Consider the following 16,403-nt stretch of genomic DNA (forward strand, 5'->3'; position numbering starts at 1 on the left):
CATTTCAGAATTTTCTAACTTCGTTTTCTTAGCCTAGCGTTTAAGACTAATCCTGGTGAGTGTCTATCAACCCTGCTGTTCAGTCAGTGGCACTGTACCTAAATGCAGAGTTTCATATTCCTGAGTTTGCTTTTTTATACCCTTCTCCTCCACTCCCAACTACCACTTCTCACTACTGTCAGGGTGTCTACAGAGGTCCTTCTTGGGCCTTTCAAACTTGATGCTGACTTGGAAAGCAGATAACTTCACTACATTTATTTAACAAACATGCCCTGGGTGCCAAGTATGGAAAAGAACAATGCTAAGCACCGTGTAGGAATACAAAGGTACCACTGGGAATATGAAGACGAAGAAGCAAAGAGCCTCTCTGCAAACCAGGTATCTGATGAGGGGTTAATATCCACAATATATAAGGAACTCCTACAACTCAGCTGCAAAAGACCAAATCACCCAGAAAACAAAACAAGACGCCAAAACAAAAAAATCTGGGCAAAGGACTTAGACATTTCCCTAAAGAATACACAAAATGGCCACGGTATATGGAAAGATGCTGAACATCACTGATCGTCAGAGAGGTGCAAACTGAAACCACAATGTTAGGCTAAGCATTCTCAAGAACACAAAAGATAAACGCTGGGGAGGGTGAGTAGAATCTGAATCCTTGTACACTGTTGGTGCGGATCTAAAACGGAAAACAGGATGGAGGGTCCTCAAAAAATTAAAAATAGAACCACCGTATGATCCAACAGTTCCACTTCGGTGTATTTAGTCCAAAAGAATGAAATCAGGATCTCAAAGAGATATCTGCATTCCCATGCTCACTGCAGCGCTGTTCACAATAGCTGAGAAACTGAAACAACCTAAATGTCTAGCAACAAATAAATGGATAAAGAAACTGTGCAGTACCCATACAATGGAATATTATTCAGGCTTACAAAAGAAGGAAATCTTATTATACGTGCACATGTATGAACCTCGAGGACCTTATGCTAAGTGACATATGCCAGTCACAGGAGGAGAAATACTGCATGATGCCACTTAGACGAGGTTTCTAAAATAGTCAAACTCATAGAAGCCAAGAGTACAATGGTGGTTGCCAGGAGCTGGGAGGAGGAGGAGACAGGGAGCTGCTATTCCACAGACAGAAAGTTTCAGTTATGTAAGATGAATAAGTTGTAAAGATCTGCTGCACAATCTTGTACCTATAGTTAATACCATACTTAAAAATTCGTTACAGGATAGATCTCATGTTAAATGTTCTTGCTACAGTTAAAAAAATTCAACCCCTCCCCCCCCCCCACCAAAAAAACCAAAGTAGAATGTGGTAAGTGCCATGAAGGCAAAGTGCTCAGAGGCAGGATAGATGACCTGCAGCTGCGGGAATCAGGAAGTGCCCCGGGGAAGGGAGGGCCCATGAAGTGCGAGCTGAAGGACTGGACAAGCACAGATGCGAGGGATACAGGTCTTCAGGCACAGGGAGGGGCATGAACAAAGAAATGAAAGCAAGCAGCATGATTCTGTTCAAGCACAGGTTCATGATGGCTGAAAAATTAAGCTGGGGTGAGATTATGCAGGGTCCTTGAGTAAGTAAGGTAAAGAATCTATAGTTAAAAATATGGAAAAAAAGAAAAAGGACTTTAAGGACGTTAGAATACCTCAAATAAAAAACAATAAAATACAGAAAAAGGCTTGGTTTTCTCACTTATAGGTAAAGGTACATGCAATTTGAGCCATAAACTTTGTGAAATCTATTTTTAAAGTGAGGAGCTTTTTAAAACCCCCTTATTAGCTGTCTGTCGTATTCCTGAGAAGTCAGGTTGCTAGAGAGTTGGCATCTAGCCAGGGTTGCCAGATCTAGCAAATAAAAACACAAGATGTCCAGTTAAATATAAATTTCAGATACAAAATATAATTTTTCAGTATAAGTATATTCCAAATACTGAATGGGACATACTTACACTAAAAATGATTGTTTATTTGAAATTCAAATTTAAATGGGAGTCCTGCATTTTGTCTGGCAACTTAGTTCCAGCTAACTTAATATATTTTTACAACTAATAGAATTTGGAGAAAAGGAGCACTTCTGATCTTTCCTCACATAAATTCTGATAAACCAAATACGTTTCAAATTTGTATAGCACCTGGCCACTAATTGCAATTCACATTAATTACTTAAAGATATGAGAATTTTAGGGCTTCCCTGGTGGTGCAGTGGTTGAGAATCTGCCTGCCAATGCAGGGGACACGGGTTCGAGCCCTGGTCTGGGAAGATCCCACATGCCGCGGAGCAACTGGGCCCGTGAGCCACAACTACTGAGCCTGCGCGTCTAGAGCCTGTGCTCCGCAACAAGAGAGGCCGCGACAGTGAGAGGCCCGTGCACCGCGATGAAGAGTGGCCCCTGCTTGCCGCAACTAGAGAAAGCCCTCGCACAGAAACGAAGACCCAACACAGCCATAAATAAATAAATAAATAAATAAACCCAAAGTTTAAAAAAAAAAAATGAAAATTTCAAAATGATCTTAATCTTCAGAGTTTAAATTCTCTTACTGTCTATGTATCATGAGTCTATCAGCTTTCAATTAACTATGCCTGGAAGGACTGCCATAGTGATTTCTATCAAAAGAAAAAAGAAACAAAGAATGTGGGTTTCTGATTTATAAGACCTGACTCTATTTCAATCCCATAAAATGAAGAAAACATTAAAATAAAAATAATCATCAAATAAACATACGAAAGCAATAAATGTACAATACATAAAAAAAAGAGAGGGTACGCAAATGCTGAGGGATTTGTTTAAGAAAGAAAGGAGGCCATGGGAAGACTGATCTATGGGAAAATAAAATCAAAGAAAACCTCAGCTCAAAATACAGCCAACAGTAAAAATGAAGATATCTGGCAGGTTAATAGGGGCCAGACCACAAAAGGATTTTAAGACCTTGCTAAGAAGTTTGGATTTTCTTTTAAGTGCATGGGGAAGCCAGCTATTGAATGGTTTTAAGTGAGAGAATATCATGATCTGATTTAGTGTTTAAAATACCAGGCTAGTTACTGTGAAGGACTGAGGCGTGGGCAAGAATGAATTCAGTGATTAGTTCTATTGCAGTTTTATTTGTACTCTATGGCAGAAGCAAAAGCTAGTTTTAACAACTGAGGTAGAATAATGTACATGAATTCAAGAACTATATGATCAACAATATATACTTTCATTTAAAGATATAAAAAACTATCTAGATGGGAAGACCTAATATTGTAAAGATGTCAGTTCTCTAAAATAATATACAAATTTACTGTAACCTCAAGCAAAATGTTTAGAGATTTCTTAAAACTAGAAATTAAAAAGCTGGAAAAGCATTTAATTGGAATAGATAGTATGGAAAGGACCATGATAAATTTGAAAAAGTACAATATTAGGGAACGTGCTAATAAATATCAAAGTGTATTATATAACTATGTAATGGTGTAGTTTTGGCAGAAGAACTCACAAATAGATTAGTGGAATAGAAGACTCCAAAAAATGACTCATACCTATGGGAAAATCTGTTATTTGATAAAGCAGGTGTTTCATATCTGTGGAGAATTGACTGGAATTAGGATATTAGGAAATTCTTTGGGAAAAAGTAAAAAGGTAGATCCCTACTTCATACCACTCATAAATAAATAATCAGATGGATTAATGAGCTAAACACTTAAAAAAAAAAAAAGTCTACAAAAGCATTTGAAGAAAATACTAGAGTATTAGTTTTAATCTTGGGTAGGAGAAACATAAAACAGATACAAGGAAAAACTTTAAAAACAAAAGCCATAACAGAAGAGATCAAATGATTTAATCTCATAAAAATGAAAAGCTTTGGTATATAAAAGATACCAGTGGCAAAGTTAAAGAAGACAGAAAAGGCTGAGAGAAAATATTTGCAACACAGATTTAACACACAAAGAACAAAGAATTTATAAAGCATCCCTAGAAATTGTAAATAAAAGAAAATAAATAACCTCTCCCCTGAAAATGCCAGAAGATAGAAAGAGACAATTCCCAGAAGAAGAAACACTGAAAGTTGAGAAACATATGAAAAGATGATCAAGTGCAGCCTCACTAGGAATCAGAGAAACGTGAATCAAAATAGGCTACCAGGTGTCAATAAACTGATGGACAAAATATTAAAGAGGGAGAGCTCTGAGAGTTGGCCAGTATGCAGAAAAACAGGGAACTCTCCTACATGCTGGAAGCATAAGTTTATACTTCTCTAGTTGGTAAAGCAAATTTTAGAAGGTAATTTGGCATTATCTACCAAAGTTTAACAGGTGTTCCTTAAAAGGTTAAGTAAACACAGAATTATCATATGACCCAGGATTTTCACTCCTGGGAAGAGGCTAAAGAAAAATAAAAACATAGTCTCACAAACATTTGTACATAAATGTTCCTAACCACATTACTCATCACAACCAAGTGGAAACAAGTCAAATGTCCATCAACTGATGAACGAAAAAAGAAAATGTGGTATAAACCATACAATGAAATATTGTTCAATAAAATTGAGTGCTGGTACATGCTAAAACATGGATGAACCTTGAAAACATTATGCTAAGTGAAATAAGCTGGTACAGAAGACCAGATATTAAAGACATGAGTCTGTTACCAGAAATGTCCAGAACAGGCAAACCTACAGAGACAGGAAGTAGATTAATGGCTGCTAAGGGTTTTGGGGAAGTGACTGCTAATGGGTTCAAGGCTTATTGCGGAGATAATACAAACGAACGTTCTAAAATTGATGTGGTGATGGCTGTGCAACACTTAAGAACACACTAAAACCAGTGGCTTGCACATTTTAAATGGGAGACGTGTAAGGTATGTGAATTACATCTCAATAATCCATTTAGTTAAAAACAAAAAACAAAAAAACCCCCAGAAACCTAAATTTTTTTAACATACGTTCTGCTTTTAGGAATCTATCCTACAGGAATACTTGAATTTGAACAGAGAGATATATACAAAAATGTTCACTGCAGAATTGTTTGTAACAGCCAAAAATGGTAGTACCATCTAAACATTCATTAAAAATAAACTAGGGGCAAAAGACAAACTGGGGAAAAAATGTTTACTACGTACATGACAGATCAAGCATTGATATCCTTTATAAATAAAGGTGAGAAAACTGCCCATTTATCTTTCATTGAAACTTCTTGGCCTTTCCTGGATAAACACGTAATGTCCATTTTCTTTCCCACCGCCAGATTGACGATTATTGCTAGGAAAAAGCCTAATTATAAGCTTTACTGGTTAGATCCACTCTAAATAATTCTATGTAACCTCATCTCAGCTCTTAATTCTGATTGCACATTTAAAAACTTCTTTCATAATCCATCTTATATTCCTTCTTAAAGCAGTTGATTCAAACTCTTTCTCTCCTTTATATGCCTCTAACTTTCTCTGTCCACTCATTCTCAGCAACTTCAAACTCTCAAGAGTTCTCCCAATTCAAATCTTGCATATTTCAAAATGCCTTTTTCTTTCCTCAACACATTCTTTCTTCCCGTTTGAGAAGAACTGTGCATCTTTCCAAGGTCACTGTTACTCTTGACTCCATTTACTATCTCTTCTATTAAAAGCAGTTCCCTTCCTAACAAACAATTTAGGTGACTTCCATCCCTTAAAACAATACCTGTGTATACCATCTCTTGGCCTTATTTTGACCAGGCAATGAACTCCTGTTTCCATCCTTTCACCAGCAAAGTTTCCTTGCTTACACTGCTAAAATACTGACTCCCTATGATATGGCTTCTATCTCAACTGCTCTTTTAAAGGAAAGAGCTAAATTGCTCTTTTAATTGTTAAATTCATAGCCTACTCCTAGCCCTCATTCACCTTGATTGAGAGATACAGCACAGCTCATTCACTAACTCTGTATCATGGACAAAAATCTTTGGATTAAATTCTCAATCTCAGCTTCTCTCTATAAATGAGGCAAATAACTACCTCTCAGGGCTACTGTGAAACTTAATAAAATAAACTTCGTCCACATCATCCTACATATTTATTTTCACACTGAAGACTCTGTTACGTATAGTTTAAGAGGCTGTATATCAGGATGATTAAGTATGCTGGTTGCAGGGAAGCAGACTACTGTGGTTGAAATCCCAGCTCTGCTGTTTACGAAACTGTATGGATGAAGCAAGGTACTTAATTTGGTGCCTTACTTTCCTTTATTCTACGACCTTCATAGAGTAGTTATAAGAACGAAGTGAGAAAATGGAAAAAAAAAAAAAAAAAGACAGTCATTAAATACTAAGAACAGAGCTTGGCATTGTTAAAATACTGTTTGTCACTGCTGCATAATGGGCATTCTTAACAATCGTCAACAGTTGTAACTGCTCTTGAAAGAAAATGAAATACTTGAGGAAAAGGATTGTTTTCTGTCACCAAAACATACACAGTGACTTAAAGCTGACTTTCCATGATGTTTCTTTCACGTGTTCATTTATTCATAAACTTTATTTGAAAACCTATTGGTTATTTGTACCTTACCCTCATCTGTCTAGTTCATAGCTGAATTCTACAAATTCTACTTTCCTGCAGGCTCTTTCACAGAGGAAGAGTGGTCCAGGAGGAGACTGTGCTATGGGGGACTGAGCGCATGCCTTGGCTGTGGTCAAAAGCTGTGTATGCCTGCCGTTGGACACTGGGCAAATTACTATATTATCTGAGCCTCAGTTTTCTTACCTGTATATATTGAGGTTGAGAAGATACATATCCAAGACATACTGCTTAGCACAAAGTACCCAAATCCTAGTGGCTCTGTTTCTCTTCCTTTGCCACGCCTATTGCATCTCGTTACCTCCCAGCTGTCTTGACTATGTGCTATAGCTTTCGACTCGTCATCCCATCCCATTCCAATGCATTCTACAAGCTGACAGATTAGTGTTCTTATCTTGTGTCTTACGTTATTGCTCTGTTTAAATGCCTTCAATGACTCTGTTCCTAATGTTTGCCAGCTAATGTTTAAACTTCTTCCAATCAAGATCCTCTGGGTTCTTACCCAGCCCTACGTTTATGATCTTCCCTCCCACTGTCTCCTTCACAGAAGCCAATGCTCTTGTCTCCTCAAAACTTGCTGCACATTAAAACCATCTAGGGGTAATTTTAAAATGATCCATGTCCAGACCCCACTACCTAGGAATTCTAATTTGTTTATTTACGCTCAGCTGGGGCCTGAGCACGGACTTACTCTTAGGCACCCTAAGTGATAACGCATCGTCGGGATTAAGATACACTGCTCTAATCAGACTCATCTGTCTCCCTGTCCCTGTAGACACAACCTATATTTTTCCCTCTCTCTCATTCCACGTGGCCCCATTAAAAGGGTAACTCTTACTTTATGGCTCTCCACCTATCCCAAAGGTTTTCTCCTTCCCCTGAATTCTGTAACACTTTATTTCAACATGCTTCATTTTACCTCGCATTATAGTCATTTGTGTGCATGTTCTTGTTTTCCTCTTTTGAGGGAAAGCCAAGTTCTTCCCATGGGCCAGTTGAGGCATTTTAGAAATTTAATCTTAGTCTTTACAATCTAACAACCCTTTGAGGAAGATATTACCTCCCTACTAGCCAAGAGAAGTAAAGCAGCTTGCCTAAAGATTTATAAAACTAGTAACTCTTTAATTATAATTTTTCTTTGTATATTACATATATCACAACCTCCTCCCATGTTGTCAGAAAAATATCCAATAAATGCTGAATGAATGTATGGGTTTTTATTTTAAGTTTGGTGACTGAAAACAGATTCAACCTAAAGTCAACATTCCTAACGATTAAGGGAAAATGCAAGAAATATACCCTGCCTATTTTCTTTTCCAAGATAATTATTTCAAAGTCATTGCTTAGTTTTGATATTTAAACTATACTTAAAAAAAAATCCACAGCAAGACGACAGCTTTGAAAGCTAGTATTTCAAGAAACAGAAAAGGATGAATTAGTACACATCAAGAGACTAAACTGGAATAATTGACCAATATCCTGTAAAGGAAGTACACAGCATGAAGAAGAGCCTATGGCAGACCTGAGAGACTGACATGCCTTTAACCAGCAGGATTAAATACTTTCAGCTATCAATCAGAATGAGGGCTCAAGACAAGGATGGGCTCAATTACCAAAAAAAAAAAAAAATAGAGCAAGATAACCTGGCTACTTTTTTTGTCAGTGAATTTTACTGCTTAAATTTTGACCTTTACCAGAAATCACCTAAATTAGGTTCTCATTCTAACCTCATCACTCAGATAATTTTGCATATATTATCTAACATAGGAAGGAAGGGTAGCTCTTAAATTTCTTAAACAGTAAAATGAAGGTTTGGATTGTGCTAAGGTGCTTTTTAATTTTGAAATTCATTAATTTTTACTGATTTTTTTTCCCTTAATATTCTTTCATGTTTCTGTTAATTAACTTTGTGTCTTTCTAAAATTTGAGAGAACTTCAAATTTAAAATCAAGATTCACTCACTTAAATGGGAGCAAAAAGCAGTAACTATTATTTTCTCAATCATAATCTTTGCTTCTGTCATTTGGTGACAGTTTTATCTAATTATAGAAGAAAAAATAAATTTCCCTGTGAACCATAGGAGCCATGATGCTTTCTGTCTGTACCACATACTTCAAGAGGAGGTACACGGCAGTTATTCAGCAGAAATGAAAGCAGGCTGACTGAGAAGAACAAACCAAAGGGAATCTCTTCGGGGCTGTGCGTCAGCCCTGCCTACTGGATGGCCTGGCCAAAGGGGTTTCATGCCAACATCCCTGGCAACAACATGAAGCTACAGGCAAGAAATGACGAAGGCCAGAAATGGAGGCGATGGTGGTTTAAAATGCTCGGATAACCTTAAATGTGCCCCACATTTTAAAGGAAATTACGAACATTAAAAGTAATACAGGAAAAAAACCACTAGCCTCTTAAAGCAAATATTTCAAATCACAATACTTGTAATTCTCAATTTCAAGCAAAATGCAATAGTGTTCCAGACTCACAGATACCACTGGATAACTATGTACTAACTTTACGTATATTAAGAGGACTACTTATTACTTTTTCAAAGAAGTTAGTCCTACAATCCTAGTTTTATACTAGAGAAAACTAAAGGCTTGAGAAGTAACTTGACTCAAGTCATACACTTGGGATTTGAACCCAAGTTTGTCTGCCTCCAAAGTCTGCGCTCTTCACGTTACAGCACCTTGAAACCTGTAAGGGATCCTCCTATAACAAAGCATTTGTCTTAGCCTCTAAGTAACGCAGAGCCACTAAACAGATTGATTAACCGTCAGCTGTATTCTAGAGAAATATTAATCATAAACAAGATAAACACAATGAAGAACATACTCACTCATTCCTGAGCATTCTCTATCACCGTCCCATACGTTAGAAACTGCGTGTCCCGTTAGAAGGAGGTTAATTAAACTTTGGCTATTAATAAAAATTAAAAAGTAATTAAAATACGAATACACTAATTTTCAAAACAAATGATTCCTAAGGTAAGGCATAAAATAATGACTTTTTACATTCAATTATATTGTTATAGTTCTCATTTTATGTACTTTGCTGAACAACCACCTTGCTAAATGTGTCACTTGCTGTATCACCGCAATGGTATCTATTGTTCTACATGTGCATAATAAACTTAACAACTTTATCCAAGACATCGTATTTAAATGGATGAAAAAAAATGATACTTAGACTAACACTTTACTAAATATTTATAATCGTCTTAAAAAATACATATGTAGTAAAATTTGTGTTTGATGGAAGATACGTGAATTTTAACCTCTGAGGCAGAAAGATCTAAAGAAAAGGACTTATGTTTTAGAGTGAGTTAACAATCGATCACTGTGTTATTAATTTTACTAGAAATAGCTATAAAGAGCTTGAGAGGGAGGGTATTCTCAGAGAAAAATAAATAAAAATTTTTTTTCACGCAAGCAGGAAAGCATTTACAAATAAGGGTATACTTATTCTAAGTCGAAATGAGTAAATTTCATCTATTAGAAAATTTCATGAACAGAATATCAAGCAGAATTTGTTAAAATATCCCAGTGTCATCTTAAAACAAAATATTTCCTATAATAAATCCAATGCACACATAAACCTAAAGTGGAAATTAACACTTCATACCTAAAGCAAACACTGCATAAAGCATACGACTGCTCAAGTTCATAGACTTTATGCTGTTAGCACTGACAGACAAAATTATTTGACCCAGTAGTGTTTTATCTTAGGTCAAGTCTCTAAAAACAAAAGTCCCTATGAGGAAATAATAGATTTTAGTTAATTACCTGCCATGTCCATACACAGGATCTATCAAAGGTTCACTTGAATCTTCAATTTCATTTTTTATGTTTTCAATGCCCTAAAGAAACCAAGAATTCATTGGCTTATTTTAAAAACTAAAAATGAAAATTATGGCAGTTTAAAAACTGATCAATTTATACTATAATAAAACACAATTACTTAATTAACTTTTCTCCCAAAGAATTACCCAGATCTGAAATGGGGGGTGCATTTGAGATGATAATGGTGAGTAGTAGTCAGTCAAGAATCTTTTATTTTCTTCCATGGGCTCTACATAAGAACACAGGTAACAGATCCAATGTTGGTATGTGGGTTAAAGGGGTAGAGAGAGAAAAAGAATGTTTAAGCTTCAAGAGGAGGGAGGAGAAAATTATTGTATCCGAAAGTTAATACTCACTTAACTTCAGGTGAAACTGTATTCAAACCTAATATTCCTGCTAAGGCGTCTGATGTATTTTCTTAGATCATTAAAAAAACTTATTGGTACTAAATACATACACACATGAATGCTGATAAAGATATGAATTTAAATACACAAAAGGTATATCTGGTACATAAGAAAATGGAAGGTTTGCTTCTGATTGTGTGTTCTTACATATTGGTAATTCAAACGTGCACTGACAAAATAAAATGTAGACTGGGGGCAGGAAGATTCCTATTTTCCTGAAAGCCAATTTTCAGATATTTTTAATCCCCCAAAAGAGCATCCAAATCCCTGAAGTCTAGATACTGGATAAGTACAAGAAGAACTAGGCATTTTAACTCCATCAATTCCAAAATGACAAAGATAAACTGCCATTCACTGTGCTATTCGCCTAACTTTAACCATTGGTTCTATCTGATAACAGGCCATTTCTAAGAATTAAAGAGATGATAATCAGTAATCAAAATAGTAATGATTGTGTAAATATTATAGAAGGATACAAACAAGTGTGAGATCTTGCACTGGCCTTCTTTGTAAACAACTATACAAAACAGACTATGATACAGCCATGATGAATAATATGAACAAATGACATAATCACTGGGGAGAGAGGGCTCATCATTTTAAACACCAGCTCGAGGAAGAACAACTAGACATGATGGTTTTATTGGCTGTAAAGGACAAGAGACAGAGGAGGTATCAAAATATTTGAGCATAAAAAACTGGGAGAATACTGAATGGTCACGACGAACTCATAAGAAACCAGTCATCTTAGATACCTCCATCACTGCCATTCCCCACTGCTAACGAACTACCAAGTACTTTAAGTACTTTCTCTTAAATATTCTCCTAAATGTGTTAAAATTTCTAAGTTTAAAACATGCTTCTAAACATGCTCCTTTTCTTTTCCATGGTCACTGCTCTGCCTTAGGTTCACCTATTTCAGTAACTACTTTTCCATTTTTTCCTGACTCTAGTCTTGTACCCCACACACCAACCCCCTCCAGTACAACTCTGATACCAATTTAAAGAATCTTTTATCAACAAAAAGATCTTGTTACCCCATTGTTCACAATTTTTGTTTTGTTCTAAGTTTGGCCACATGAAAGGAAATCGTAAGTATTTCTGCACAGTATACAAGGATCTTCATATTTCTGAGTCTTTTCTACGTAAATGCCCAGTCTCGTCTTCCACAATTGCCTTTCTGGTATATTATGCTACACTAATACTGAACTACTTAGAGTTTCCCAAATGTGTGTTATATCCCCAATTATAAAGGCATAATCGTATGCCTTTATACTTGCAGTTCCCACAGCTTGGAATATCTTCCCACAGCTATTCCGCCCAGAAAACTTCTCCTCATCCATCAAATGATCCCTACAATATAAGGTCTGCCCTTGACTTCACCAAATGAACTTTGGCATTCCTTCTCCTATTTCCCACCATGCTTTGTGCATGCAACAAACAAATAAACACCAAAACACACTGCTATGATGGAAGTAACTATTAATGTGTCCCCTTTTTTTTGTTTGTTTACAACACTGAAGAGGAATGATTCAAAAAAACTGTATCCCATATTATAAGTTTAGTTCCTAGCACAGAGTCAATGCCCAATAAACATTTGTCAAATGAATGAAGTCTGATTTCAGATACCGCAAATCTAGCAGGATAACTGAGACTTAACAGGCTGCTAGAGATGTGAGGTTGGCACTTGGGTAAAAGGGTAGGACTGGAAGTGTACATGTTGGAATTAACCACATAAAGGTAAGCTGAGAGAATAAAAGACGTAAACAACAGGAAAAGATGGAAATGAAGCTATAAGCAAAAATGTAATTACGAGGCATTACAGAAAGAGAACTAGTGATGTATCAGGTAAGTTAAGAAGGGAGTGGGGTTTAGAAAGAGCTTCCAGAAGGGGTTAAGGGGTCAAGTACCAGACACTGCTAATATCAAAGAAAATAAAATTCCAAAGAACTGACTGTTCTTCATAATTAGAACATTACTGATAATCTCTGCAGTCCAGAAGATCATGGGTGAAAGCTGGAAAGTGGTTAAGGAACAGATGAGTGAAGAAAGAGAAGTCAATTCTTCATTATCAGCATAAGAGATTTTAACTCTGAGATTTAGAAACAACATGAAGAATAAAATTTCTCTTCACCTCAGGAAAAATACTAAACTCAAACTAATAAAAAACAGAAGTATCTTCTTGAACAAACCTTTGTCAGTAACACAGAATACAGAAAAAGCAATACTCCAAATTTGTTTCCCCACACTGAATACTGGTCGAAGACAGCATCTTTTAGTTCTGATAAACTTCTGAATGATCTTTTTCTGGGGAGGGGGAAAAGAATTAAGTATTAACACCATGATGAGACTGACTACATTCATAAATAGGAAAAATTTTTAATTGTCTTCTACATTAAAATGCATACATACAAACAGGAGATTTTTGTAAGTTTATCAAATTTTAAAATACAGATTTAGCCATTAAAGGCAAAAGCTACTGCTGACAACTGTCCCTATATATAATAGATACCATTAAAGTAGAATGCCTACGTAGTAGGGACCTCTTCATCTCTTAGGTGAACTATCTGGCATCAACAACTTCTTCAATGATCATACAGTTATTTAAGGAATGAGGTGGCACTCTTCTAGGATATGGTTAAGAACAAAGAAGACTTGACTTTTTAAAGCCTGAAAGTTATTTAACAAATATCTGAACACCAAAGATAAGGTGTACATTTGTGGCTTCTTTTAACATAATGTTATATTTCAAATCAAATGCCACCCGTAATTCTATCGATATAGCTATCCTTACCTTTTATAACAAAAAATTTAAATACTCTGATGAAAATATGGCACTTTTAATGAAAATTATAGAAAGCATATTTTGGCAAACAATAAATAATAATGCAAATATTTATCACAGTAGAAATCTTTATATTCACTCAGAAACATTAAGCTAACATGATTTTTTCATTATAATGATGAAAAAGCTTTTAATGTTATGAAAGGGTATATTTCCATAGTTAATTTGGGAATCAGAATATTTTAAGTACACATTTACAAATTATTCTTTTTTTGAAATCTGAAAACAAATTAATCTTCAAGCATACAAATCTAACTACCTTTCCACAGTATGAACAGACTTAAAATGGCAATGTGTCCACAAGGTAAGTATTTTAAATGTTCCAATGTTACTTACTGAATTAATGCATGAAATCGCTCAAAGCCAAGCTCTTCGACAGCCAAGGCAGCTATACATAAAAGACACTTTTCAGCACTACACATGGCAAATAAATGACACGAGATACACACAGCAGGCTGTAAATACTTTCAAGCAGTTAAAAGTTTCCCTCTTTCCTTACTCCCTTAAAATTCTCAGTTTATTTTCAACTTTACTGTAACATAAATTTATATTTCAACATCTTAGTTACCATGATTATAACTAAAATGGATTTAATACTGAGAATGGAGAAGGGTGATTAATTAATAAACATTTCTTTTTTAATTCAGTTGTGCTGAAATCATTAAAATATGAGAAATTATTGACAATCACAGTGCTTCACACATAGTTGTAATGTGTCCTGCACTTTAAATAATCTTTCAATTCATAGCGCCAAGTAATCCTCATAGCTAACCTTCCTCCTACATAATATAAAATCTTTAGGCTTGATGCTTAATTATTAAACAGATATATATAAAAAGGCAGAGCACTTTGAAAGTACACAGGTTCAACGACAGCTTTAAGTTTGTTTCCGCGTTTATTTGTATAACTGTTGGGAAGTTTTCAGTAACTTATTTTGCGTACGTTTATTAATACAGTACAATTATAAATGTTTAAGAAATCAAAGGTAAAGCTTACTGAACACTTTTCTAAGTGCCAGGCCCCTTTCTAAGTGCTCTACGGGCCTTAACCTCATTTAATCCTCAAACAACACTATGACCCCATTTTACAGAGGAGGAACCTGAAGCCCAGAGAAGAATCCTCCCAAGAGCACAAAGCAACAAACAGCAGAGCTGAGACCCGAACCCAGACAGCCGCGGCTCCCCAAGGATGAAGTCTTTAAAGATATCCGACACGGATCAAAATGCCTACTCTCATTTATCACAATGAACAATTTCATATATAATTTATAAAGTAAATCTTAGTACTTTCAAATATTAATTCTCACTAGAGAACTGAATTGATTCGTTACGAAATCAAAATTAAAATTTTGATTTACAATGTAAAATGTCACATTATTCTACCCTTCCAAAGTCCAGTTTTAATTTTCAAACGTTTCAAATTACTTTTTTAAATCTTTAAAAGTCCAAAAGGATTAATTTAAATAATCTTTTGATTTGTGTGTGGGAAACAAACTGAAATTGAACCTGAATATTCACTACTGCAAACAAGTGTGCATTACCAAAAGCCAAAACTACACACCACACAAGCCAATGAAATTAACGTTTGTACAGAATGTAATACTGACAAGGAGGAAAACAGTTCATGTTTAAAATTTCAGGATAAAATAAAAATTCTACCTAATCTTTTCCAAACTGTAATTGTTCTGCAGTGCCTGATTATCTAAATCATTTTACTGGGTATATACTATGAAAGTTGACATCAAGATAGTAATTTAGAGAAAAGAGGCAAGCAAAATAAAAAGCTTAGCAGGCAGGATGGTGGAAAGATATAACATGAAAAAAAGAACATAGCTGGGAATAAAGGAAGAACAGGTAAAACAGATTGTTACATGGAATAAAAATTTTAATATAAGTTCATTTCATTGTCAACATCTAAGGTGAATTTTCAAATTTTCAGTTACCAAAACTTTTCAAATTTATACCACATTAAAAACGAATATAAAATATAGTTTCATTTCATGTCCATTTTTAAAATGAGACAAAGTAAATTGGAAAATTACTAAACTATGTTTTTTGGAGGGGAATTCAATATAATATGCCCACCTAAATTAATTACTGAAGTGCCAAAGTTAATGAATCAAGAGGCCATTTAACATAAAGCGATTTAACCTATCAACATAGAAATGTACAGCACATCCCAGGAAGCACACAGTATACTAAGATACTAATGAAAAATGTTACAAGAAAAGATCTCACTATTTTCTTACATATTAATACGTAGACCAGTTTTAAGCGCATATTCTTTAAAACAACTTCTAACTAGTTCAACTATTCCTATTAAAATTTTAGTATCTTAAACAACACTATTAACCATGCTTACATGCAACCCAGTAAAACCTGGAAAGTGTTTTAAAACCAGTGCCAATGACACATTTTTTGACTATCAACCTTGTGAATACTTTCCACTTGTTTTCTTCAACTGTCATTATCAACTCTAAAAATATATTAAATTCTCTTTGAAAGGCCTGAAAAGGAAATGCCATTCAACTGTTTAAATTTTAAAAATTATTCCTTGCAAATGCACTATTAGTAGAATCTGCCACTGTAACTGCAAAGGTGAGAGAGAGAAGGCGCTGACATCACAGAGATGGTTCAGCTCAAGGAGGCAATATGCCTCACAGACAATCCCACCAGGAAAGCCAGGCGTGCGTCTCAAGCAACTGAAATCTACTTTCTAGAAACTGGGTGTCTAGTTTCTCTAAAAACAAGTTCCGCAGAGATGATAGTTAATGGATTGCACC

At 35.3% G+C, this 16,403-nt stretch overlaps 1 protein-coding gene, 1 long non-coding RNA gene and 1 pseudogene across 10 annotated transcripts in view; 2 read left to right on the top strand and 1 right to left on the bottom strand.

The window, feature by feature from the left end:
• The window catches only part of LOC309656462, a 1,106,578-nt gene that overhangs the window by 506,620 nt on the left and 583,555 nt on the right, over positions 1–16,403 (top strand). The window lies entirely within an intron of this gene.
• LOC309656440 (small nuclear ribonucleoprotein Sm D1 pseudogene) overlaps positions 1–16,403 on the top strand; it is a 436,073-nt pseudogene that overhangs the window by 111,081 nt on the left and 308,589 nt on the right. The gene's annotated exons all lie outside the window — the stretch shown is intronic.
• Positions 1–16,403, bottom strand: part of MINDY3 (MINDY lysine 48 deubiquitinase 3) — a 90,511-nt gene that overhangs the window by 55,464 nt on the left and 18,644 nt on the right. For 5 of the 8 annotated variants that reach the window (XR_014261328.1, XM_082452882.1, XM_082452883.1 and 2 more), the window contains exons 5-8: positions 13,958–14,009; positions 12,969–13,083; positions 10,313–10,386; positions 9,367–9,446 (exon numbers count right to left, since the gene is read on the bottom strand). Coding sequence is in view for 7 of the 8 variants with exons in the window: in XM_082452882.1 (XP_082309008.1) it covers positions 9,367–9,446; positions 10,313–10,386; positions 12,969–13,083; positions 13,958–14,009 (321 nt within the window). In the remaining variant the exon portion in view is untranslated. Of the gene's footprint in view, positions 1–9,366; positions 9,447–10,312; positions 10,387–12,968; positions 13,084–13,957; positions 14,036–16,403 lie in introns of all 8 variants that reach the window. The other 3 variants (XM_082452886.1, XM_082452885.1, XM_082452887.1) reach the window with 2 other exon arrangements.

The sequence above is a fragment of the Balaenoptera physalus genome (genome assembly GCF_965194825.1).
Source record: "Balaenoptera physalus genome assembly, chromosome: 2".
NCBI classification, from domain to species: Eukaryota; Metazoa; Chordata; class Mammalia; order Artiodactyla; family Balaenopteridae; genus Balaenoptera; species Balaenoptera physalus.